At 39.0% G+C, this 24,134-nt stretch overlaps 2 protein-coding genes across 4 annotated transcripts in view; one reads left to right on the forward strand and one right to left on the reverse strand.

Annotated features, from left to right (window-relative positions):
• Positions 1–24,134, forward strand: part of PLPPR5 (phospholipid phosphatase related 5) — a 212,529-nt gene that overhangs the window by 180,320 nt on the left and 8,075 nt on the right. Inside the window, exon 10 of one of the 2 annotated variants that reach the window (XR_002441113.1) lies at positions 163–677. The exons of the other annotated variant lie outside the window; for it this stretch is intronic. The gene's annotated coding sequence lies outside the window, so the exon portion shown is untranslated. Of the gene's footprint in view, positions 1–162; positions 678–24,134 lie in introns of those variants that run through there. 2 annotated transcript variants of the gene reach the window in all.
• SNX7 (sorting nexin 7) overlaps positions 17,692–24,134 on the reverse strand; it is a 28,565-nt gene continuing 22,122 nt past the window's right edge. For both annotated transcript variants that reach the window (XM_021404619.1, XM_021404618.1), the window contains one exon: positions 17,692–18,102. In XM_021404619.1, the coding sequence (XP_021260294.1) occupies positions 18,022–18,102 (81 nt within the window). In that variant the 3' untranslated portion in view covers positions 17,692–18,021. The remainder of the gene's footprint in view (positions 18,103–24,134) is intronic.

Here is a 24,134-nt window from a genome sequence, read left to right on the forward strand (position 1 = left end):
GGTTCTCTTCATATCAGCTGCAGCTGTTATAATGGTACATTGTACATTTACAGCCTGAGATCACTTGGAAATAAAAACAAGATTTAGAATACTTCTAAGCAGTAAATAAGCAAAGAATGATGTTCTACATGGTCTTTACTGCAGATGCTTTTTGTTTTACAGGTTGTTTCATAACACCTTGGGGCCTACCTAGCAGTTTATAGGTAACAGTGTCCAATTAAACTATTCTGTTTTCCTCCACACACAACCTCCCTGAAACAGTCTGGTGGATGAGGAACCAAACAGCATGTGGAGGTTTTGTTTTTATTGACTCAGCATCAATAAATTTTCTGTGGCACTAAATTTGCTGCCAACTGAATAATATTTTTTTCCTTTTCCCCTCTAGGTTAGAAAACAAAATTCACTTTTTATGGTGGCTAGGAGTGGAAAGAGCCTTATGGGCAAGAAACGAAATGGGGAAATTATCCTTACTCAATCATCCAACTTGTGCCCTTTTTGGAGCTATTTCCAACAAATTACCGAGTATTTATTTTAATGGTTATTGCTGATGGTAGCAAGCACGGTGTACATTCATAACCACTTGCAGCTCTCTGTGCCCATGGGTGTCACAACAGGCTTTCTCTCTTCTACAAAGGTCTTGTGGGGCTTCTGATCGCTCATTCTTCTGCTCTGGTGATTTCCTCTTCCCTCCTCTCCCCTCCTGTGGGTTCAGCAGCCACTCCACTGTGTGCCATGGCAAATAATTCACCTAGAAAACTGAATATATTTCTATTAAAAAAAAAAAAAAGGAAAATTATTGAGAGATACAGATAGCACATGGTAAGTCCCCATGCTCATCTTGGGGCAAAATCCCCACAGTAATCCTGCCTGCTAATGCTGTAAATGAACACTTCAAGTTGAGATAATCAAGTAAGACTTTATCATCAATTTGTGCTCTTCGGAACATAGTACAGAGTAATTTCACAGAAATGACTGTATAAATTGAAGTGAATAACTCATATAATGAGATTAGCCTTTTTATTTATCTGTGGAATTCTCCTGAATGTATCCATTTCTCAAGTAAGTATTTTGCAAACCAGACATTTCCTTCCAAAGTCAGACCATGGCGAAATAAGCAAGGGAGGAGAGGGGAAGCTGTAACTCTGTGGGAGTTATCGTATGTACAAATGATTTCTTCTCTGAGACAAACTTAAAACTGATGACTATTTAAACTAACTCCAGGCATCTATTACCATAATATTTCTCTGCTGCTAAGAGCTTAGTATGATTTAAGAAAACAAATCAGTTGTATAGATGATGGAAATGTTCATGATTATTGTAGATGGGATTTCAAGCTATTTGCAATATACTATTATGCTGAGGAACTAACCATAGCACTGGAGAAAGGGCTTCTGTAAGATTGTTATTTCATATTTACTCTTACCTAACCTCTTATGAAAATCTAGCACTGATACCCACCGGAGATAACACACTGGACTACATGGGTTGGTTTTAGTCTGCATTCTAAATCCTGCATCAGAATTTGGCTATGAAATGACTTAATAGAAATGTCGACAGTTTGATCTGTTCAGTTGGAAGTGAGCAAATCAATAACATGGCATCGTTTCAGCTTTTTTGCCTGACTACAAGCAATGAGAAATGAGTTTGCATGAGTATGCACTTGAATTGTTAAAAATTTTCCTGCATTTTAGTCTGTTGCAACTGCATGCAAACCTCTCTTAAAGCTGCTATGTAATGTTCTTACATGAAAGCTGGAGGAGGAGCTCCACCACCATTCATCCCTAACATACTCACCCACGTATCCACCCCAGCAGTCTCAGATACAGGCACTGCACAAGAGGTGTTCAAGGATGTGTGGTGGTGCTGGTGGTGGGAAGCCTGGTTACCAGGCTCTTACTTCCTTAGAGAAACAGAAAGAAACTTGACACAGGAAGGTACTGGAGGCAAGGGATACTGGTGACCGGTGGCATCTCATACAAACGCTTCACACTGATAGATTCTTTGTTTGGGTTGTTTTGTAGAAGTGGTTTTTGTTAGTAATATAAACTGAACTGTTACTATAACAGGGCAGTATTGCAGCAAGTTGGATAAACATGATTTCTGTAGCTAGTAAGTAGTGAATTGTACATAAACAGGTAAAGAATATAACATAAGTCATAGCAGGGCATCACGTAGGGAGTGGATGTTGGAGTCATTCCCATGGTATCCCATGTTCCTCTGGCCTTTCATGGGAGTAGACAACATCCACAATTGCTCTGTATTTAATTTATATTTGACAATGTTAATATGACAGGTCAGGAAGGAGGCTGTAAAGAAGTTGGATGTGAACATTGTCTGATCTTCCTGTACAATATCAGTTTGGTCTATCAGTCTTCTGCATAGGTTGCAAAATTCATCTTTTATCTCTGACCTTTCTTGACTGGGATAAGCAAGTGTGGGAGCGGGCTGCAGGCTTGACGTGGGCTTCTTTGAATCACTTTGAACTTTTTTTGCTTAGCACCACTTCTTCTTATAATTTTTCTTTGCCAGGCAGAATTATTTTTCAATATCAAAAACTACTGAACGTTTTTAACAGAAGTGTGATCAGTAGTGAATATTTAAATAATTAAAATACAGCAAAAAGGCATTATTTATTAGTGCTAAACACAGACAAAAGCATGTTTACAGCAACATGAATGACTGAAAAGAGAAGTCAAGGCTGTGGTGCAGTTAATGGAAGTGTTGTTTCAGGGCTAGATGTGTTTAGTAATTGCCAAAAATCAGCTCTAAGCTTAATGTGCTTTGCATTAGTTAGTTAAAGTTGTATAACATTCTAACTTTCAGCGAGAGTGAGAAGTGTGGTATGGGGAGACAGACTGGATCGCTTTCGGTATTGATGTGCAGTCTAACCAGGGGCTGTGATGGCACCCGGACCTGATGCTTTTCCAATAACTCATAAATAAGGTAGTAAACTGCTGAGTATCTGATGGAGCCCAAACTCAGCTTTGTGTGGATTATCATTTTGAAGCGGTTAATTACATGTACAGCTCTAAATGTAAGGAATTCTCTTCCTTTTGGTAAAGATTCATCAATGTGTAAAATTGTACAAAACACCCTGGATTTTCATACGTGAGACTTCCTTAGTTCCTTACTGCATTTTAAAAAAACATCCTTACTTGTATTTCCCTTTGTAATTGTCTTTACTAAAGGAAGAGTAGTGTGTTCAAAAGCAGTCATTTAATTTTGATAACATCAGAGCTGTAGTATTTTTGTTTACTTGCGATCTGATCTGTCCGTTTCTCTCAAGTTTCAGTGAAGCACATTCCCCTAAAAAGTGCCACAGGCTGCTGAGTCCTTGATGTTAAGATGCTGCTCTGATTAAGAACCAGGCAGCCAGCAAATTAGAGCTGCTGATCCTCAGATGCTGGGTTGGAACTCCGATTAGTCACTAGCAGTAACTATAAAAGTCATATGAAAATATCTTCCTCACTTATAGATAAACACTGTGTGTCATGCCTGTCTCTTTTGCAGTGGTCTCTCCTCTTCTCTACAACAGAGACCAGCAGCCACAACGTAGTGAAGTGGCCAAAAGCAGCAAATAGGGGTCCATGAAATACTATGCCAATTACCTAAGGAAATAAAATAATATATACATATCAAGTAACTTGCATAGACAGCAGTAGCTGCAGCTTACATGGCCAATCAGTTTGTCAACTATTTTTTCTCTGATATAACAGTTTTAACAGTGATAATGATGCAAAAAAATAAGTAGTGTTCTGAACAAAATCTTACTTCAAAGTGAATCTATTTTACAGTTTAATTTTAACCCTTAGCTGCTTGACTTAGTTGCTAGTTCCTGGGAAATCCATTATGTACTCAATGAGAAAGTGCTGTAAATTTGGAGAGGAGGAAAAAAAGAAACTGCATCGTTCACATAAATAATGTAGTCGAAACTCTGATTTAAATTCAATGCTCAAGTCAGCCTTAACTATAGAGCTGCAGCTGGCATCTCATAATATGAACACTTAAGTGGCCTGTTGTATTTATCCTCAATGTCCACAAATGAAGCTATAAACTCTCTTCAGAGCTTTGCTTCTGCTTCAATGCCTGTCCGTGATTTAGATCAGCAGACTTCACAGTAGCTCTGTGTTTCCCTGGCTGTGTGGAAACTCCCATAGCAAACCTGCAAACATGCTGTGTATTTAGCTTTGCAGCTGTGCAAACAGCACAATGCATTTTCAATATTCTGCTTTAAACATGCACATGGATAATTGAACTTCAAAGCAACAGCTCTGCTAACTCTTTTATGAGCATGCAAATTACTGGTGTGACTTCTCACCGGATTGGGAGCTTCACGGAACAATCAGTCTGATCGAAACCCACCTCGAGGCGGGAGTGCACTCAAGGGGATTTCTGTGAGGCTAATCCATGCTTTGCTCACTGGTAGGGTGCAAAACTAATAGCAGTCTGCAGTTAGTAAAATTTTTATGTTTAAATCCCAGTACTCTGGTTGCTTCCCTTCATAACCCACATTACTTCAAGAGCAAGAGCCCCAGTTCTGGCATTGTTTGCAGAGATCAAGCATGAAGACAGCAGGTTAGATGGGGAAAAAAGGTCAATGTCTTCTCAAAGATTTGGTGTGGTTGGATGAAGCGTTTGTTCAGTTCAGCATCTTTCAGCAAATCTCGGCTCAGTGGTTGTTAAAATGTGTGGTATATTTGGCTCCTGCATTTATATTTCCTGATATGTTTTTTAAAATGAGCTTTAACTTGATAAATACCTGGTACTTCCTCTTGTGAGCATTACTATTGTACAGCCAGTTTTTAAATGAAAAGCTGAAAAATTCATTAGGTGTCTCAAAGCCAGCCAAAGCAACTTACCATCTTCTTTTCTAGTCCACTGAAACAGATATGAATGTCTAACTTCCAAGTATTGGGAAGCTCAACTCTAATTCAATATAGAAAATAAGGGCCTGAGAGAGAGAGAGGCAAAAGTGTGAGGACAATGTGGAAGCTACCTCCACATAGACACCTAAATTAACTGAAATGACAGAAATTTAGAAAAAAAAAGGAAGACAGTATTGTGAATATTTGAAAATACATGCAAATTTCAACTTTGAGATGCAGTTGGAATTTGCATGAAAAGCCATGAAAAAATTTACGGCCTCTATTTCCAAGCAGCTGGTAATTAGAGATAAAAGATTATGATGTTATTTTCAGCAAGTGCTAAAGATCTGTGGACTGAAACTTTGCACCTTCTACGGTCTCCTCAACTGAAACACACCTGTGAATGTGTGTACAGGGAACTGCCTCACTGTTCTTTGGTCCTAAGCATGGCTGGGGGACAGCCCGCAGTCACAGAGGTGCTCTCATTGCATCTGACAGGGGAAAGCCATAGTGACCTTCAGAAGTGACCTGGGAACAGAGAGGCAGAGCCCTGCTGGGACAGCATTGTGCAGTGCGTGCCAGCTGTGGGAGGCAGCCCAGGGCAACGTCCCACTGCCAGCATGCGTGACCCCCATGAGAGCCACCAAATGATTCCCTCAATAGAAAGTAAATGCTAAAAGCTAGTGCAGCCATGTGCAAGCATCCTGAAAGACATGGCCTGCTGGCGCATCTTTAAATCTGGCATTCAAAATCGCTCAGACAGATGGAACAAAAGTACGTAATAAAATGTGACATTTTATTTTATCATCCACGTTTGTTAAGTGAATTCTTCTGATTATTCCCCCTGTCAGGAGCGCTGAATGTGAATCAGATTCTGACAATTTGCAGTTTATAAAAATCGACTCCTGGGGTAAGACAGAAAAAGAATAAGTAATAATTAATTGCAGGATGCACATTCATGCGTGGAATCTGGCCACAGTGGGTGACAGCTCAGCCTAAGAGAAAAAAATGACATGATTTGAAAAAGTCACAGTTTCTGTAGTCAGTCATTTACAGACTACTGCTCAGTACTAATTACGTACTTCATAGTCTTCCTTATCTATATGTCTGCACATCAAGATATGATTAGAAGTTCGTGTTAAGAAGGAAGAAGAAATTTGTTTTCCATGCTCTCTTCCCAGTAGCTCCCATTTGTTTGGTGTGTGACTGAGCACTTTGCTTTCTGTCTTCCCCAAAGCCCAATCCCCATGGTAGCAGAGCCTCTCCCTCACAGTGCTTTGCTTGCCACTGCCCTGACCACACTCCCAGAGCCCAGGAGCCCCTCCTGGACCATGGCAGAGTTGCACAGTTTTAATTTCCCAGTTTTTATCCCTGAGAAACTAACGGAGAGTCAGCACTTGCTGCACAGCATTGCAAACGAAAGGAGGAGGTGGGAAATTGGCATCAGTGCAGACCAAGCCGTGACACTGGGAAAGATTGCCCCTCATGCCTCCTTTTCCCATTTGGTCAGGGACTTCAGCAGCAATTATGTCACTTAATGTTCATTTAGTACTAAATTGGGAACATTAAGCAGTATATGATTGAACTTCTAATTAGCAATTAGATTAAAAGCATCCTCCTCATTGCAAGGGAAATGTCATTGAGAACTAACTTTGTATCTGACAGTATTTGCAAACAGCTTTACTGAATTTTGTAGGTGACAATTTTCTGGGGCCTAGCCCTGTGTTTGCTGTGACTACGTGCTCCTCCTCCAGGCATGAATAGTTTGCATCCCAGGGGCATACCAAAAATACATGTGCAGAGGTAAATACTAATCTCACTGTAGCAGCAAACTCAAGCACACCCCTGGCCTTGAAAGCTGGCCATCTAAATAATTGCACTAGTTACATCATAGGTGCTTATGTGCATGCCTGAAGAAATAACTGTGATATTACTAAAATTTGTAGTCATTATTTTCCTGTGGAAGCAATTTTCTCACAGAAGAAGCCAAATTGATGAAAAAAACACTGCCACCTGTTAAAAAGGTGCAGAAACAATCCCAAGTCTGGGGACAAAAGGTGTGGGTTTCCCAGGGGAAAGACCACATCCCCTTGAGTGTCTCAGTCAGGGACTCTTGTTTGTACATGGCTGTTCCTCTGGTGGGAGAGAGGGTGCCAGCAGATGGGGCTGCTTTCAGCCAAGGACCAGCACGCAGGACCTGCTGATCCTTCTGGATTTCAGCCTCCTGAAAGCTCAGCCCTCTGTATCCCTCATCTCTGTAAACACCAAACCCATACCCTGGCTGCAAGTTATGTCTGAAAAATACGTGCCTGAACATTACTGGAGCTTCTCATTTTAGTCTCTTCAGCAGTGATGCTGACTTCTCGCTGGCGCCAGCATCAGTGCCCACAAGGGGAACACCCAGGAGGGTTGTTGCTCTCAGCAGCAGTGTTACTTCATTCAGGCTTCCCCAAAGCTGGCTATGTAATTGTATGTACAGCATTTCACTTCAAGGAGCTTGTTACTTGGGTAACCTGTGCTGTGGTGCTGGGGAGTGGAGGGAGCAGGTGAACGAAGGCAGCAGAGGCAGCTCGTTGGGTTGCAGGACAGGCAGCAGTCTGCTTGGTGATGTTCTCACTGCTAAATGGCTTTGTATTGGCCATTAGCTCCCATGTCCTTTCTTTCCAAGCAGTCTAAAAACATGTACTTAATGGGTGGGTCTATTTTTCTCCATTCCTGTACTTGTAAGTAAATATTTAAGAGCAGTTTCAGCACTGGATCACAAGAAGAGCTCCCACTGGGGAAAGTGTTCAATTCACTGGTGGATGAAAGTGTTGAATCATTACCACTTGGGTTTTGCTAGTACCACTGAACAATACACAGACCAAGAATTTTTTGCAAAAATTATTCAGCAACATATTTAAAATAATGAATATTTCAAATAAATTATTATGAGCCATACTTGACTAGGAAAAGAGGCAAAATAGTTGATTAATTTTTCATACAGCTTTAGCATTAGTATAATAAATATTACATGGTATTGGAGGGAAATAAAAGATTTTGAAAGGAAGAAAGAAATTAACTATGAAGGAGAAGCACCTGAAAATTGGTGAAGGTGAATATACAGATTTGAGAGATATGAATAATACTGAAGAGATTTATGGGAGAAAAAATACGACAAGTACAAATCGCTTTGAGAGGCAAAATACTCGTCCTCTTAGATTCTTTCTCAACAGAGAATATACAAACTTCCCAAACTTCCTTCAGCTCTGTTTAAAAATGAAAGACCACCTCTGGAGATAGCTGGGTGAGAACACACCTCAATCTGGCTAAAGGGGATTGTGAAAGCAGGAGTACTGATACACAAAAGGGCTGTAACATTTAGAAAGGAAACCAGACATTCTGAATATCAAATAATGCTCTACTTTTATTTTGCAAAATGAATTTTCTCAAGAGCTGAATATTGAATTAGGATGATAGGGTAGCTTGTTTTTTTAAAGACAGAATCCATAAGATTCCTGGTGTGCTCTGAGTAGGTACGTTCAGCAGCATTAGCAGCAGTGCCATTAAGCATATCTGAGTGGTCAGACAAATCTGCTCTGACATAATGCTTCAAGCAAAAATGTCATTAATTTCTTGTTGCCATTGCACTCAGGTGCAGTGTGTACAGATTCTAACTAGTTTCATCAGCTGACTGTTCATTTTAACATTTGTGAAATTAAATATATATTTTTTAATCTTATTTTTATGGGAGAGAGGAAGTTAACTTTTTTCCTTCCAAATCCCTTTCTAGTTACTATCCTTTTTAACAGTAAGTAGAAAGTGGAAGTGAGAAGAGAGGAAACAAGTTAAAAAAATAGAAACAAAACACATATTCCAGAGTTAAAAAAAAAAAAAAGAATTCTAAAAGTGGAATGGAAAGAGAGATGCATTACGCATTTTTCCCCATTGGAGCACACTCTGATAAATGCCATCTCTCAATTCAATTTAATAAAATAAGTTCCACTTAATGATGTCTATGAATAGTTCTCATGACCTCAAGAATAACACATTAAAATGACATAAATGATTTACATTCGTCATTTCCGCAAATGTCTAATTTACAAAATCTGTCATGGGTGCACCAGTCTTCTCATTGGACATTTCCCAGCCTTGGCATATCAATCTATGTTTTGCACATCTGCTCAGAAAATGTAATTAGTTATGCCCATATGCTACAGAAGTACATGATAAAGCTTAAAATACAGGATAGGCTGAGAGACCCAACAGACTTTCTCCTTCCTATGTGTATATTGTTGAAGACTAAGAAAAGCATGAAGCTTTTTTTGCCCTCTCCCACAGAGCGCAGATATCATTGTGTTGTAGGCAACTTCACGAGATTACATGAACACACTTTGTAGCTAATTCTGTTAGTTCTGGTCATTTTGTTGAGGAGCTTACAACTGTAAAAAGATTAAATATTTCCCATATGGATGTACCTTCTTGCCCTGTTCATTAGCATGCTTATGAACTCGTCTTTGTAAAGCAATAATAAAGATAGACAGGATCCTCATCTCAAGTTCTGTGACATGGGAGACCCAGATGAGAAACTCTTGCTACACAAAATGACTCTCTCCTGTAGCAAATACAGAAACTGTAAGTGTGTTGATCAGCTTTTGACAGTTCTGCTCAGTCTTGCTGGCATGTGGCAAAGGAGATGGACTAAACTAAAGCAAGCCATGTGCTGGCCACTGAAAGTTGATTCAGTGGCCACTCTGTTTCCTTGTTTTTTCACTGAAATCCAAAACATCGTCACACTGTTCATGACCCTAAATAATCTGTGGCCATTTGGTATTACAGAAGCACCATCTTAATTTAATCTCTGACACAGAACATTTAGTTGTTGTGTGTGTCGTTTAATGGCTGTGCACTTAAAAAAAAAAAGTAAAAAATAAAGCCCTTTCAAATTACTAGCATTCCTTTAGTTTAGTATGGAGTATAAAATCAAACTGTGGTACCTCCATCTTCGTACTTCTCTTTTAGGGTTAATTTGGAAAAAAGAAAAGCTCTCCTGATTATAGAGATTTAGCTTTCTTTATAAGCTGGCTATTTTAAGATCTGTTTACAAGATCACAATATGTAATATCATTCAAAAACAGTGTGAATTGATTACATCCTTCTGGAGAACATGTAGCAGTAGAATATGCATTTGTAGCTGTTACACTGCCCTATAATTAATGCCTTATTGCTTCCCTTCTAAACACATGTTGCTACTGCTGGAAAACAGCTGAGATACTTAAGATGAGACAATGGAAAATGTTCCCCTCCTTAAGTATCCCCCCAACATTTTTCTAGGAAATGGCATAACACTGAGGTCACTACCAGATAGAAGAGTGAAGTCAAGATATTCATTATACCTTTCTGTTTCAGTTTATTTTTAATGAGCAGTTTTTTTCCCCAAATACTATTAATAATTTGAATGCTGTTTAATAGGGAGATTGTATTAGAACAGCTGAGCACAGGCTTTGGTGTTCTCCTTCACTTCAGTGGATTCTGGATCACAGCACAATGATGGAATGCTCAGGAATATTCGTTTATCCCAGAATGAATGAACAAACCAAAAACCAAGAGGTTTGCATGGGTAGAATTACTTAGGGAACTCAATTCTGCTCTGAGTTGGTCTCAGATTTTTGGAAAGCTTAGACTAAAAATATTTCCTGCACTGCTCAGCTCTCCACACAGATGAGGGAGCTAAATGTCACCTTCTGGCTCTATGGGAACGTGGTGGTCCTGTGTGATGCTTGGCTGGCCATTTTATGAAGTTATACGTGTGATCCTACATGCATGCTATAAACTAGCTGTCCCACAAGTATTGAATCACAACAATATAACATCTGGATCTGTGTTATTAGGGTTTTCCCAAGGAAAATCTTCAGAACCTTGCAATATTGTTGTAATAAATAAATACTTTTGATAAACTAAAAAGCAGATATAATAGTGTTTTCCATAAATGTCATCTGTAAAACAAATGGATCTAAGCAAAGATGATTATATATAGCAATAATGTTCATCAGCTTTGTCAAACTGCAGATGACTTTCTGAGCAGGGAAAAGTTCCCTTAGCAACCCTTAAAACTTCAGGTGCAACATGCATTCAGTATATGTAGCAACCTGTATAAATGAGGAACAAGAGCAGTTTGAATTAAGGGTTAAAACACAAGCTAAATGTAATTTAAATCATTAAAGCAAATACCTTTTAATTGTATAGAAAGTATTTTTATCCTTCCATACTATTTTTTTCTTCTCTGTTCTGAAATCTATACATAGACTGCAGTGCAAGTGGCAAATGACAGTTATCTTTGTGCCTCTACTGTGATTTCTGTGGAGCAATGCCACCAAGTTCAGGACCATCCCCTTTTGCCCCCCAGCTGCCTCCAGCCCATGGTGGGGGAGCTGCTAGGCAGGGTGCCCTGGCCCCAGCACACCCTGCTCTCCATGCCATTGCCAGCTCATTTCTTAATGGGCGCCTTTCCTAGCACAGCTGCCAAAGCCCTGATTGAACCTGGGAAAGGTTCTAGGCCTGAGCAGGAGGCAGCATGTGACCTGTAGGAGGTGGCTTTGCCCCTAAAGGCACATTAAAAGTAGAGGGAAAAAAGAAATCAGGGATTTTCTCATATTGGTGCCTCTGCATTTTAGCCAGATAGGACATGGCTCTTTTTGTTAACAAGAGCTAGATAAGACTTGCTGGTCTGACCCAGAATATTAGATATTCTGCATAAGGCTGATGCTTTTCTGTATTGAGAGTCTGCTTCGACAATAACTTGGGAATGGAGAAAAGGCAGGTATAAAAAAAAATTTAGGTTCAGTCTTCAGCAGAAATGTTTCTTCATCAGCTGTACCAGTATGTGACAAAATGAGGCACAACTGCATTTGTATAACAATTTTACATTCTTCTAACGGTTGCGTGCAGTCTAAAAATGTGTACCTCTAACAAGGGCATGATCATCATCACAGAATAGAAACTGGTTGCTTTTCCTGCTTTTGCGTCTCCCCTTTTGTATTTCTTCATTATTTTTCTTCACACAGTGAGATGGTAACAAAATATGTGCAACCATAGGAATGAAATGACATGCTCGAAGGCACCCGTAAATATTGAACAACTTCTCTACGTTAAGCTGTCACAATGAATTTGCTTATAAAATCTGTACTGTCCTGTTAGTGAATGAGCACACAGTCTCTAAAGAGCCTTAGCTGTTTTCTCTTGACCCCAATTTAAAATAGATTGAATCTTTCTCTACCCTTGCTTTAGATTCCTTTTCTGTCAGCAAACAGATTATCTGCTAGTTTTTTTGTTTACTGCAAAAGGTATTGCTAGTGGACAAAAACAGACAAGGACTATTTCTTGCTTGTATTAGAAGCTTTGCACTCTTGTGTGAGATACTGCAAAGACAAAGATGAACCGAAGTATCAAGTAGTAAAAAAATATAAAAAAGCATAATGTCTTGAAACCTCAATGAGCTGCTGCTCATCTAGGCAGTATGCAGCATTCCAGGCTCAGGACAAGCTTCATGGGGCCCCAGCAAATCTTATGCGTTCCTGGGCAGGAGACACAGGTGATCAAGACATCAGCTTCTGTCTTGTAACAGCCAAACACAGCACGCTGAGTAAGTGAACTGTTCTGCACATGAAAGTAAGAAACTTTGTGATAGTTGTACACATCCTTCTTGTTCAGCTCTCATTTTAGAGACAAGGTTTTCAACACCTAGTGAAATTGTTTGATTTAAATGAACACAATTCCAGACAACATATGATAATAATAAATCTTACTTCTTTTCAGTTTCAAAAGAGCCTTATGAGATGCTTTACTTTACATTAACCTTAAGGATGAAATAACATCCTGTTATAAAATTTTGCAAGCACTTACTTTTGTTGTCAACTCAAAAGGCAGTTCAGTTGCCCTTTAAGTTGATTTATTACTTAAGGACCAGTGAATCCTCCCCACTGCATAGTATCAGTGTTGCCATGATTAAAAGGAAGAAACCACTTCATCTTGGTTTGGATCTGACAGTTAATGGGTTACTTGCAACTCTTGCTTAATTATTAATGCAGACATTATGATGCTCAATCCTTAACTAACCTTGTAAGCAATACAATTATCAAAGGTATTAGTCCTGCTGAAAACCCAGTGTTGTGTCACAGTCTAGATCAAAAATGTTAGAACTCAAAGTATGTCTTTTTGTTTGTAGGAAAATTGACATCATTTTTTTCATCATTATTCCTATTATATTTTAAACATTCTTCTGGAGTTCTTCATTTCCTTAGCCATGTATTTTTTAGCATTTACCTAAACCAGGATGCAGCTTTGCTTCCGAGGTCCCCAAAAACTCTCAAGTGCCCAAAAAGTCTATGGCTGTCCCCTTCAGGTTCAGGTGAATGGTCACCCCTGATTTCCTGAGTCTCAGGCTCTGCTGGGCAGCATTTCTATGAAGCACTCCATGTTCAGCTGCTGCTGTGGGCAGGGGCAGGGTCCCTCCTCACATGGCTGGGACGCTGGCAGGGCTGGGGGCAGGCAGCTGAAGGCCCCTCAATGGGTCACGATGGGCTCAGTGGGAACCTGAAAGGTAGGCAGCGCTTTAAGTATGTTTTGCTGTCCAGGTGCTGCCCGCTAAGGCTGTACAATTTAATCCTCTTGTCACCAGTCAGCCCTACCAGATACCAGGTAAATGCTCTTCCATTTGTCAGAACAGGTTTACCTGGCCATTTTCTTTTGCTTTGAGTAATCTTAGTAACATGGCAGAGGATCCTCTTCCATACACTTCTGCCCTCATCCGTTCATTCAAGCTACAGGGGACCATTGTGCAATGTGGGAGGTAGTGCTGATAAATAATATTAAAGTGTGAGTTGGGCGACTGAAAGAAATCCCCTTGATATTCCTCCTGGCCTGCAAAGCTGCTGCTGGAAGTTGGTTTCATGAGTGAATTGTGCCAACATTATCTTATTTTAGAGACTGTCAGTGAAATCCTGCCCATAGCAATCAGGCATGTGAAAGAATTTACACATATAAAGCCCAAGTATTTTTAAAAGTCCCTACCTCATCTGCAGCCTGAAAGAAGCAGGGGTCAGCAGCTCTGTTGTGCCCACATTTATTTCCTCTTCCTCTGGCCGTGTGTCTCCCCACAGACCCCTTGAGGCTTGTCATCCCTAGCAGAGATGGAATCTGCACCAGGCAGCCACATCCAGCCTCTCAGTGCCTGCAGCCACTGACGCCTTACAGCAGACTGCCGTACCTCTTAGTGGCAGTGTGTGCTGGTGACAGCTCCTCTGCTCAGTCACTGAGGAGCCTTTTGGTCATTTCTTTGCATGTGTTTTTAGTCTAGCAGAAAACAGAAGTGTGATGTTTACAGGCTGTAGCTACGAAGCACTAACACAGTGACCTTTTCTTCTCTCTTGGAGATTTTCCCTCTTATGGTCAAGCCACAGACCACAGATGCTAAACATGGCAGCCCTGATGGTCATGCAGTCACAGTGCTGCCTGAGGAAGCTGGTTACCCAGGCTGTGGTTAATCAGTAGCTGAGGTTTGCATGCTGAGTTCTGAGCAAAAGGCAGCTCTAAAAAAAAAAGTCTTTTAAACAATAATTTGATTTGTGCTTTCCAAGTGTCTGTACATAAGTTGAGAACGCTGTCACGGCTGCTTCAAAAGCACCTGACCAGTAACTCATGGTAATGGAGTGGGAGGCAATGCTCCGTCCCTGGCATGGGGCGGAAGAGGCATCACTGCAAAAACTGGAACTGCTGGGCACAGCGAGCAGCTCCAGGCTGCACAGCTGGCACGCTGCTGGGAGGTGACCTCCCTCTCAGTCCTGCGTGCCAGAACTCACTGCTCATGGCAAACACTAATAACAGGTCTTGAGACAGGATAAAAGTAAAACTCCTTAGGAACCACTCTCTGCAGTTGCCAGAGGACACCTGTAAGCTGCGGTGGCTATATATTCTCTGGGTGGTGACTACCTAGCTAGGAAGCTGCAGATACACTTTGAATTTTCCATTTTATGATAAAACAATGACATTGTTTTTAAAAAGTGATCCTATGAATTTGAGAATAAGCAACACCGAGCTGGATGGGGAGCTTTCTGGCACTCAGAGCTGTTGTTTGGGGCTCTCTGCAGACAGACACACTGACATTGCATTGTTTTTGCACTGGTTTCTTTAGACACTTAGAATCACTTCTTCACTGTTTAATTAATTTCAGAGGGAAAATCTGCAGGAAGTGGAGGTGTCCAGAATGAAGCTCTTGGCTGTAAGCAGCTGAAAGTTGAATTCTTAGTCAGACTCTTGGCACTTCAGAAATCATCTTAAATGGTTGGGCTCTATCAGTCTGTACAAAGCTATCTGAAAACAGCAGAAAGAAAATCCAAAGCATAAGCAGACTGATTTTGAGTAATAGAATAGTTTAAACACTTTCCAAGCATTAGCCTAAGGAAGCTGAAACTCCATAACAGAAAAATCTTTGGAAACAGGGCTAAAGACACAATACGTTTTCTAAAATGGTGTTGTAAGTATTGGCACAACTCAAAAAAAACAATGTTTGATTGTACTTAATAACAGACCTCATTTTTTCCTGGTACTGCCACTAGAAAGTCAGAAAAATAAAAACTCAATCACAAGTCTCTACACGACCACTAGGGCTTTCCTCCGTAAGTTACGGCCTAGCTAAAGAAGAAAATACATGAAAAATAAATCCTGGACACAATGAACTCCAGCTCAGTGTTTTCACTAAGGACATGAACTCTCTGCTGCTGCTTCTGATCTCAAAGTGCCTCAGAGAGCAGCTCTCTGCTTGGGCAGAACATGCTGGTAAAAATCAATGCAAAGCACAATGATATTCCCATTCCAACTAAGCAGGCAATGCCCTTTCTCAGAGGAGCTTAAATTACATGCACGGTACTTTATTTCTGGTTACGCTTAAATGTTTGTATCCTTCCAGGTGAGCCTGTTCAGGCTCTTTCTTGAACTTTCTTTTCTCTGGCACTCAGTGTTATTGCTGCCTGTCCTGCTGGAATCCTGTTTATAGGACTGTACACTACTGAGAGATTACGAGCTAAAAACAGCAGGCAAAATTCAGAATTAATAAATGCAAATTAATGCTCACTGGGGAAAAGCCAATTCTCCCATATATACACACTGATGGAAATGAAATTATTTAGTAACCTTCAGAATAGCTTTTAGTGTTATGAAATGGCAGCTCAGCGTTCAGTGGTACTTTAAAAAATAAATCAGGAACAGGAAAGAATGCAAAGTATAATTGTGGCAATGTGTACATGTCTGCTGTGCCTGCATTTTGATGACTGATTGCTGTAGAACTAGAAACTATAGAGAAAAGCAGTGTCAATGAGCATGGATGTGAAATGGCTTTTCTATGAGATGGTATCAGGCTAAGGCAGTTCCTCTGGGAAAGAGGCAGTGCTTGGAAGACATGCTAGAGGTCTATGGCATGGGGAAGTCAAACAGGAAACAACTGTCACCTCTGCTCACAGTTACAGATGCAGAGGGCATGACCTGAAATTACCGGGTAGCTGGTATAAGAAATCACACAGTAAATTGATTTTTCCTGCAAATTGAAATGTGGAATCCATTGATACTCAGCATGGTAAATCGTAGAAGTTTAGATGGAGGAAAAAAAAAAGGCTTTATGGGTTTTAAGCACATTGATAGAAGCCCTGACATAAAAGAAAAAAAAAAAGAGTAGCAAGGATATTCTGGGGAAAGAGCACACATCACCTTACTGATCATCCATGCCCTGTGAGCACCAACCTGCACGGCATGGCCCCACACCCTGTCCTGGTCTGTATGATGAGATCCTTATGTTTTCCAGGCTAGGAGAGAGCACGCTTCCTGTAGTATTTCACAAGCATCTTAACTGCTATTTTAAAAATAATAATAATTTAAAAAATTGAATAAACCTTCATTGAAGCTTCACGGGGCAGCACAAGAGCAGTCTTCCTTGTTCTGCCTAAAAGACCGTGCTCGTAATCCCAATTTCTTACGGATGTCCATCCTGGGCACATCCACAGCCACCCAAGTGCAGCTGAGAGCTGAGGAGCTGTAGTCATTTGCTGAATGACACGAGCAGGATCACAGATTCTCACCAGAAGGTGAGGGCTGACGCCCTGCTGGTTCACAGAGCCATGGTGAGGAGAGGTCTGATTCCTGCACCTCATTCTTCTCAAGTTCAGATATAGGCTTGCTCCCACTGTAGCTGCCAAGGAGAAAGAACCACTGCAGCAGTTATAAGAGCAGTCTGATGGACCTTTGGTGGAATCATTTCAGAACACTTCAGTGCATTATTGGAGGAGCAAATCATTTTAGCACAAAACTCTTTCCCTTTCTTTTCCCTTTCACTTCCATACCAGCTCTCCAAAGAGGGAAGTTAAGCATTGTGGGAAGGTCAGCTGTGGGAGTAAAAGGCTATCGATCAGCCTCAATCCTGCCAGCTCCAAAGCTCTTGTGTGGCAGGATCAGTGCTCTGACTAACATGATGTCTCTGTAGATACAGTCTGCTTCGTGAACTGTCAATTTTTTATCTTTTAAAAAAGATCAAATGAAAGACACTTAATTGACTTGTAAATAATACAAACTGCAAACTGAATTAACAGGACTTTAAAGCAGTATTAATCTCACAGAACAGCATCTTCCCATACCACTTTGCCATTGGGTGACTAGGACAATCTATTAAAAAAATCCTAAACTGCTCCTTCAAATACACACTACATAATTTTACAAATAAAAGCAATTACTCAGTATAGGGAATACAATATACAAGCTAAAATACCACAATCATTCTTTAAGAGTAGAATGCAGAATGAAGACATACTTTCCTTATTAAACTTTTTATTAAAATTGAACTTTATTTTACATATTTAAAATACTTTATATCCAAGTTATGCAGTATGTATGAAAACAATTGTATGCGAACACTTGCATAAAAATATGTAAAATCACAACTAAGCAATATAAAGCACTATATAGCAGGTTCCAAAATGTGTTTCAGGAGTAGAATACCTGAGTTTTCAATAAGCTGGTTTCCTGCATTTCACTGATTTTAACAGTTATATTTAATATTGTGTCTGATCTCATATAAAGCACTTCTTTGGTTGAGAAAAACTTCACGGAAAAGGTAGAGATCAAGCAGAGATATTACTCAAGGCCTGTCTTCAGAATCTTCTTCCCCGTGACGATCCACTGTTTGAGATGCTAGGAAGGACTCCCATGTAGCAAGGCACTTAAAAAAACCCACAGACACATGTTAGTATAGCAGACCAATTTCTGTAAAACCAGTAGCCAAGGAGAAAAAGAAGTAGAAAAAAAAGAGTACATACACGTTGTCACAAGCTGTTTTTGTGGGACTGCGGTAATAGCAAAATATGGTTTCCTAGGCAGCTCAGCGATATGCAAAATGTTAGCCAACATGCTGGGTAAGCTGTAAAGGTCACTTCTACATAATGACAAGCACACAGTGTGAGCATTGTAATTGTATGTGTTAGCATGGGAGATGCTAACATTAATTATGCTCTTCTTTAATCTCTCCCTTTAGTTACAGGCAAAGATCTTCTCTAAATAGAAAGCATAGTCATGCACAGTTCCTTTGTAATCTCTATGGATTCCTTTAGCATACCCAGTATTCTTTCCAAGTTAAATTAAAAAATTTTTTTTCTAAACACACAGATAGTTTGTTTTTCCCCTGAGTAATGAGAAAGAAATGGGACCAGAAAGGCAGGGGGCTGGGGGGAGATTGCCATCTTTACAACAAATGTGTTTCTCTCCTAATGGAAAAAATGTATTAATAACTGTACAAACTATAAATTATTGGAAGCAGTATAAGTAAAAAAATATTAATAATAAAAATTCCCAAATGAATTGTAGTTCAATTTGGCTTAAATGAGTGCTGGCAGCTTGGCAAACCTTTATAAATCAGAAGTTAGTGTTGAGGATCATGGCAAGCCTATTGCTAGGTAACCCATGATGTGCTGATGCTTGTTACTCAGCATACCAGGTTTCTGCCATTTCAAATCTGTCATTAAAACAGTGCAACCAAACTCATGCAATAATTCTACTGTTTTGAAATGGAAACATTCTAAGAAAAGTTTGACTTACACATTCATACTTATTGCTATTGATAATACAGCTTATTTACTTCTTACTGTACAGTTTTTTCATGAAGAATCTGAAATATTCAAAATAATTAACTCTTCTGAAAATTCTGAAGAAATTCTCTTATATTAAAACCTGAATAGCATACTCAATTTATTCAAACTTTGAATTAACTCAGCTCTGAAAACATCATAATTTCCTAAGTGAAAACTCTTGCCATCAGCCATTCAAGCTATGGTAATTGGCTCTGGGCAGCTACAGTGAAGTATCTAGGATCCATCTGTCCCTGCTTAGGAAATACGCAAAATATCCTAGCATTCATGCTGCTTGAACTTACCACCACCTAACTCCATCTTATTAGAATCACTTCTATTGAATGACATCAAAACTCTGCCATTAAATATATGGATTCTATCATGTTGCACTGAAGAGCCTATGTGCTGGCACTATTGCGTATCTACCTGCAATAAGACAGTTGGGCTGATCTGATAGTCACAAATAATGATAATTTATGAACTCTAAGGGCAAAATGAAGGAGACACATGAATGCATGAATGGAGGTTGAATGGAGTTGGAGAAATCCATGATGATACGAGGAGGCAGGATCAGGAATGCCAATAGAAAATGTCACAAAAGACAGCAGCAGTTATGCCTCTGAAGTCATAAAACCAAAAAGGGGCTACAAGATAATGCAAGAGATTAAAACAGCTGACTGACAGATCACAAAGAAAGAAGTATGTAGGAGCTTCCTTTCACATAGGTTCTTAGTCATTATCAGACACGTTAGAAACTGTTCGTGTTATTTGCATGTTGTCCTTCATACCACATAAACCATAAACCTACTCCCCCAAGCTTATTTTTGTGATCTTGAGAGTTCCCACCTAATTTCCTTTGCTTCTTGCACGGCACAACATTGTGATGCTGTTGAGAGTACACTGAAGGTTTGAATTACTGTGAAAAGAGAGGACTAATTGGTAGGATTCACATGGAAATCTGCATTTCTTCACTGGCCTTCCAGAGAAACATTATTTTGCAATGGTAAATCAGGGAGGAGCACTGAAAGTAACGCTAGCACAAACTGTGATCTGCAAATGTTGCAAACTGACTTCTGACTTAAAAGGTCTTTTTGACCTTTTGTTGAAAGCCTTTAAGGTTTGTTCATTAGATTCTCCCGTTCTTCATGTGACACTGTGGCAGCTGCATCTATCTGAGGTGTCTGAGCTGGAAGGTGGCTTCGTGGTTTAAAAACGTCAGTACAGCAGCTGCTAGCAATGTGTTTTCACTGTGGTGCTCATCCTCAGATTCCTATTTGCTAGAGCTCAGACTGGATTGCCATCCTAGAAAGCTGCAAGGCACATCTGTTTTTCCTAAGCTTTTCCTAGGTGTGAGACAAGAAATAATCAGTTTCTTGAACAGTCTTTTGTTGGCAATGAGTGACTGTATTTTTTTTTTTCTGAGCCACTGTTTAATTTATACTATGTAACTTCATGTTTTGTCATTTTGTAATTTCAGTAATGTGTGTTAAAGTACATACATCATATTTACTGTCTGGAATATAAAAAGTGCTCCCTATTATCTTTGCAACACTGAGCCAAAACGCATGTGGTAAAATGCAATCACACTACTTTGCTTCTCCAGATAGATACAAAGTCTTTACTGACAAAGATGCAGAGCATTTTTTTTCTGTTACAGAAGTTATTTGGTTTTTCATTTAGCCTCATTTATATAACCAAAACACATTTTCCAAAATGTAAGAGCAATGGTGGCTCATTTCACTGTCAGACATCACAGCGCTGCTACAGCTGACAAATTTTATAATTAACCGTACCAAAACAAAACTAGGTCTCTGTGCCTTAGGCTCAAGCTTTTTATATCGTGAAGCATGAACTGCATAAACGACATTTTGTTAGTGATGTACACTTCAGCCTTATTACAGAATGCTTTCACTGAGTTCTCTTGGGAGGGTGAAAATGGAGATCTAAACAGAGGATACGCCCACTTTCACAAAAGAGACAGAAAGGAGACAAAAAGAAAAACCAAACCCAGGAAATTAAATGTGCATGCACAGTGTTGAAATTCATAATCCAATTACTTGTAAAAGCCCTGCAGAATACATTAGAAAATCTAAATATACAAAATGAAAGAGCTTAAATAGGGTTATTTTACCTAAAGTATTCTTATTACTACTGTTCTGCACATCTGTTCTGACAACACCATTTTTAGAAATAGCAGCAGGAGGTTTCCATACACAATTGCATATCTAACTAAAAAGGAGATTTAAAATTAGAACATGTAGTAGGGATGGTAACAGAAGCAATGTGTCACATGCCATGTGTTCCAGTTCCCTGTTTTCCATAGTTAATACCTTAAAAATATCCTTCGTGATGACATTTCCTAGAGTAGAATCTGAAAATGAAGACTTCTGTGTTTGAGAGATAGAAATCACATTCATAGTTTCTGGGTGCAAGAAAAAAAAAACTATAGCATATACAAATAAAAAAATGCTGATTCCCAGTATTAAAAAAAAAAAAAAAAAAAAAAGTATTCCTGGAATGGCTGAAAAGACTGAATGTTCAAAGATGGACCCAGGATTTGAAATGACATTCACAGTGACAAACTGGCTCAGCTATGTGGGAGCTTCTGAATATCACAAGAAGTTTGTTAGCTAAATGCCTGGGCATCGCTAAGGTAGGATGTGATCAACATGTGTAAGCAGCTAACTTTGCCACACAAGCCAGTGACTCATTACATGCATCACAGAGGCCTCAAGGGCAAACAACAGATCTCATCTATTTTCCTAAAGCTTATACTAGATAGATGTGGGCTTTTGAGTTAGAAGGAAGTTACTCTAATGGGGAAGTATTGTTTTGACCTAATGAATCATTTGGATCAATTTATGCCTGCACAATAATGTAGGTAACAGAAATAAACTCAATTATGCTTGAAATAGTTAAGAAAATCAGGAAACCATTTATTTTATGTTTTTGGAAAAAAAGTAAGCTGAGTCAATATCAACAAGACTCTTGCTACATTATCAAAATTAACTTTTTATCAGATTAATTTGTAAATGTTTAAACAGTTTGAAATGGCAAATACAAAATTAGAGGCTACACTTCAAAAAACGTATCTTAGCACAAGAAAAAAACCACATTATTTCAGTGCCAAACTAATTAGATATCATTCTACATTATGGGGGGGGAACCCAACAACATTATTCCTGCATTTATTAGAGTGCCTTATAACCAGTGGAAAACTAAGCTGGTATATTTGCCAGATTTACACTGTCTGAGCAGTGTTCTGATTGTGCTGCTACTTACTCAGGTCTTGTTTTTTTTCTCTGAATAGAATATGTTAACAAAGTTCTTTGCTGAGAAAATTAAATATTTCTTTCTCCTTGATGTAAATATCCTAGACGCTATGGCAAGCATGAGGAAAAAAACAATTAGTAAATGCTTAATTGCTGTTGTTCTTTGAAGCCAAAGTACAACATTCCTAGTTGCCTGGATTATTGGCTAATATGAACCAGGATGACTTCAGACACACTAGCTAAGTAACAAGAACTTTGTATCTTGTTTTGGGTTTAGTAATGTTCTGTCCTAAAGGTGCTGGAGAATAAATACACCTAACTTACTGAAAAGAATCTGGTGACAATCTGCTCACTCAGCTGTATGATCTGCCCTGTGGGCAGTTTGTGATTTCAACCATTGGGAAGATTGTATCTCTTCTGAGCTAAGAGGTATGCTAGTTCAGACCACTGTGTTGTACCTAGGGCATGGGAAAAAGCAGCAGAAGTGGTATTGCATTACGACACACTTCACTGAAGGACTCTTCTGTAAGGCAAACAAATTGATGTTTTCTTCTTTAGAATGAGGTCCTGATTTTCTTTTCAAATTAAAACTTTTACATATTTTTTTTTCAGAAAATCCTTCTCGTTTTAGAAATGCAATTACAGTCATTTTTAAAACAGTAAGTTAATGGCTTTAAATCTTGCATATGGAGAGACTTAGCATGTGTTCAGCTCTTTTGTGGAAGAGAAGAAGAGAACTTCATCAACTCCTGAGACCAACTACAGGAACTCCTAGTGACTGCTCAGTCAGGGTAATACTGGGCTGCTAAATGGCATCATATGCAGACATACTGAGTAGATTGTACATTATCACAGGAAAGACTTCATTCTCATAGGTCTGCATAGGAGCACCCCATAAACTTGCAACACTGGGCATTAATTAGTGTCTGTTACATTGAGAGGGTCAAAGAGAGTGAGATTCCATAGCTGTAGAAACAAAGGAACACTTCTTACTCAAATGCTTATCTTTAAGATAGGACTTAATTTTTTTTTTTTTATAGAAAGTGTAAGAATCATATACTGATGCTCAGATTTCTGAAATTCCCTTCCTGAGGTTTTACCTCTAAGCACAAAAGAAGATGCTACTGTTTTGTCTGTTTGTTTGTTTCCTGTTGTTTTCAGGACAGCAGGACCTACCATTTGTAATATTAGGTCTTCTCCAGTAATTAACCATCAGCAATAACAACAGGTCTCAAAATAAAAAAATATATGCACATTTTAGATTAAAACTCCCCAAACTCCCCAAATTAATTTGACCAAATCTCTTGAATGCCATAATTAAGATAACGATTTTCTGCTAAAAAACAGAAAAAAAACATGATAAGCCCTCACTTTTCAACCAGGTTAGCATAACATTTGTTATTAACCAATGCAGCAAGATATTTTTTTCTACAGTCTGGATCTATCAGGACATAACAGCAAAACCATTTCAAGTTTTCAAGAAAAGCACCAACAAAGAATAATGTCTCAGTATAAACTAATTTGTCTAGTACTTCAGAGACTATTTAAGAAGAGCTACTGGTACTTGTAGTTGAAATATTTTCACATTTTTGACTTAATAATTTCATGTATACTATGAGCTTTGACATTCTGAAATTAAATTCTAATTCAGCAAAAATTATTTTTAGACAGGAAAGAGACAAAAAGAATTATTTTTGTGTTTTAATTTAGCTAATCATTCATGAACAAAATATTCCAATATATTTAGCACTGATTTAACATACATATTCATGATATAGAAACCAGAGATCATCAGTAGCTGTAAAAAATGTGAGAGGATGCCAAAAGTTTGCTGCCTGATTTCAGCAAATATTTTG

This window comes from Numida meleagris, chromosome 7 (assembly GCF_002078875.1).
Source record: "Numida meleagris isolate 19003 breed g44 Domestic line chromosome 7, NumMel1.0, whole genome shotgun sequence".
NCBI classification, from domain to species: domain Eukaryota; kingdom Metazoa; phylum Chordata; class Aves; order Galliformes; family Numididae; genus Numida; species Numida meleagris.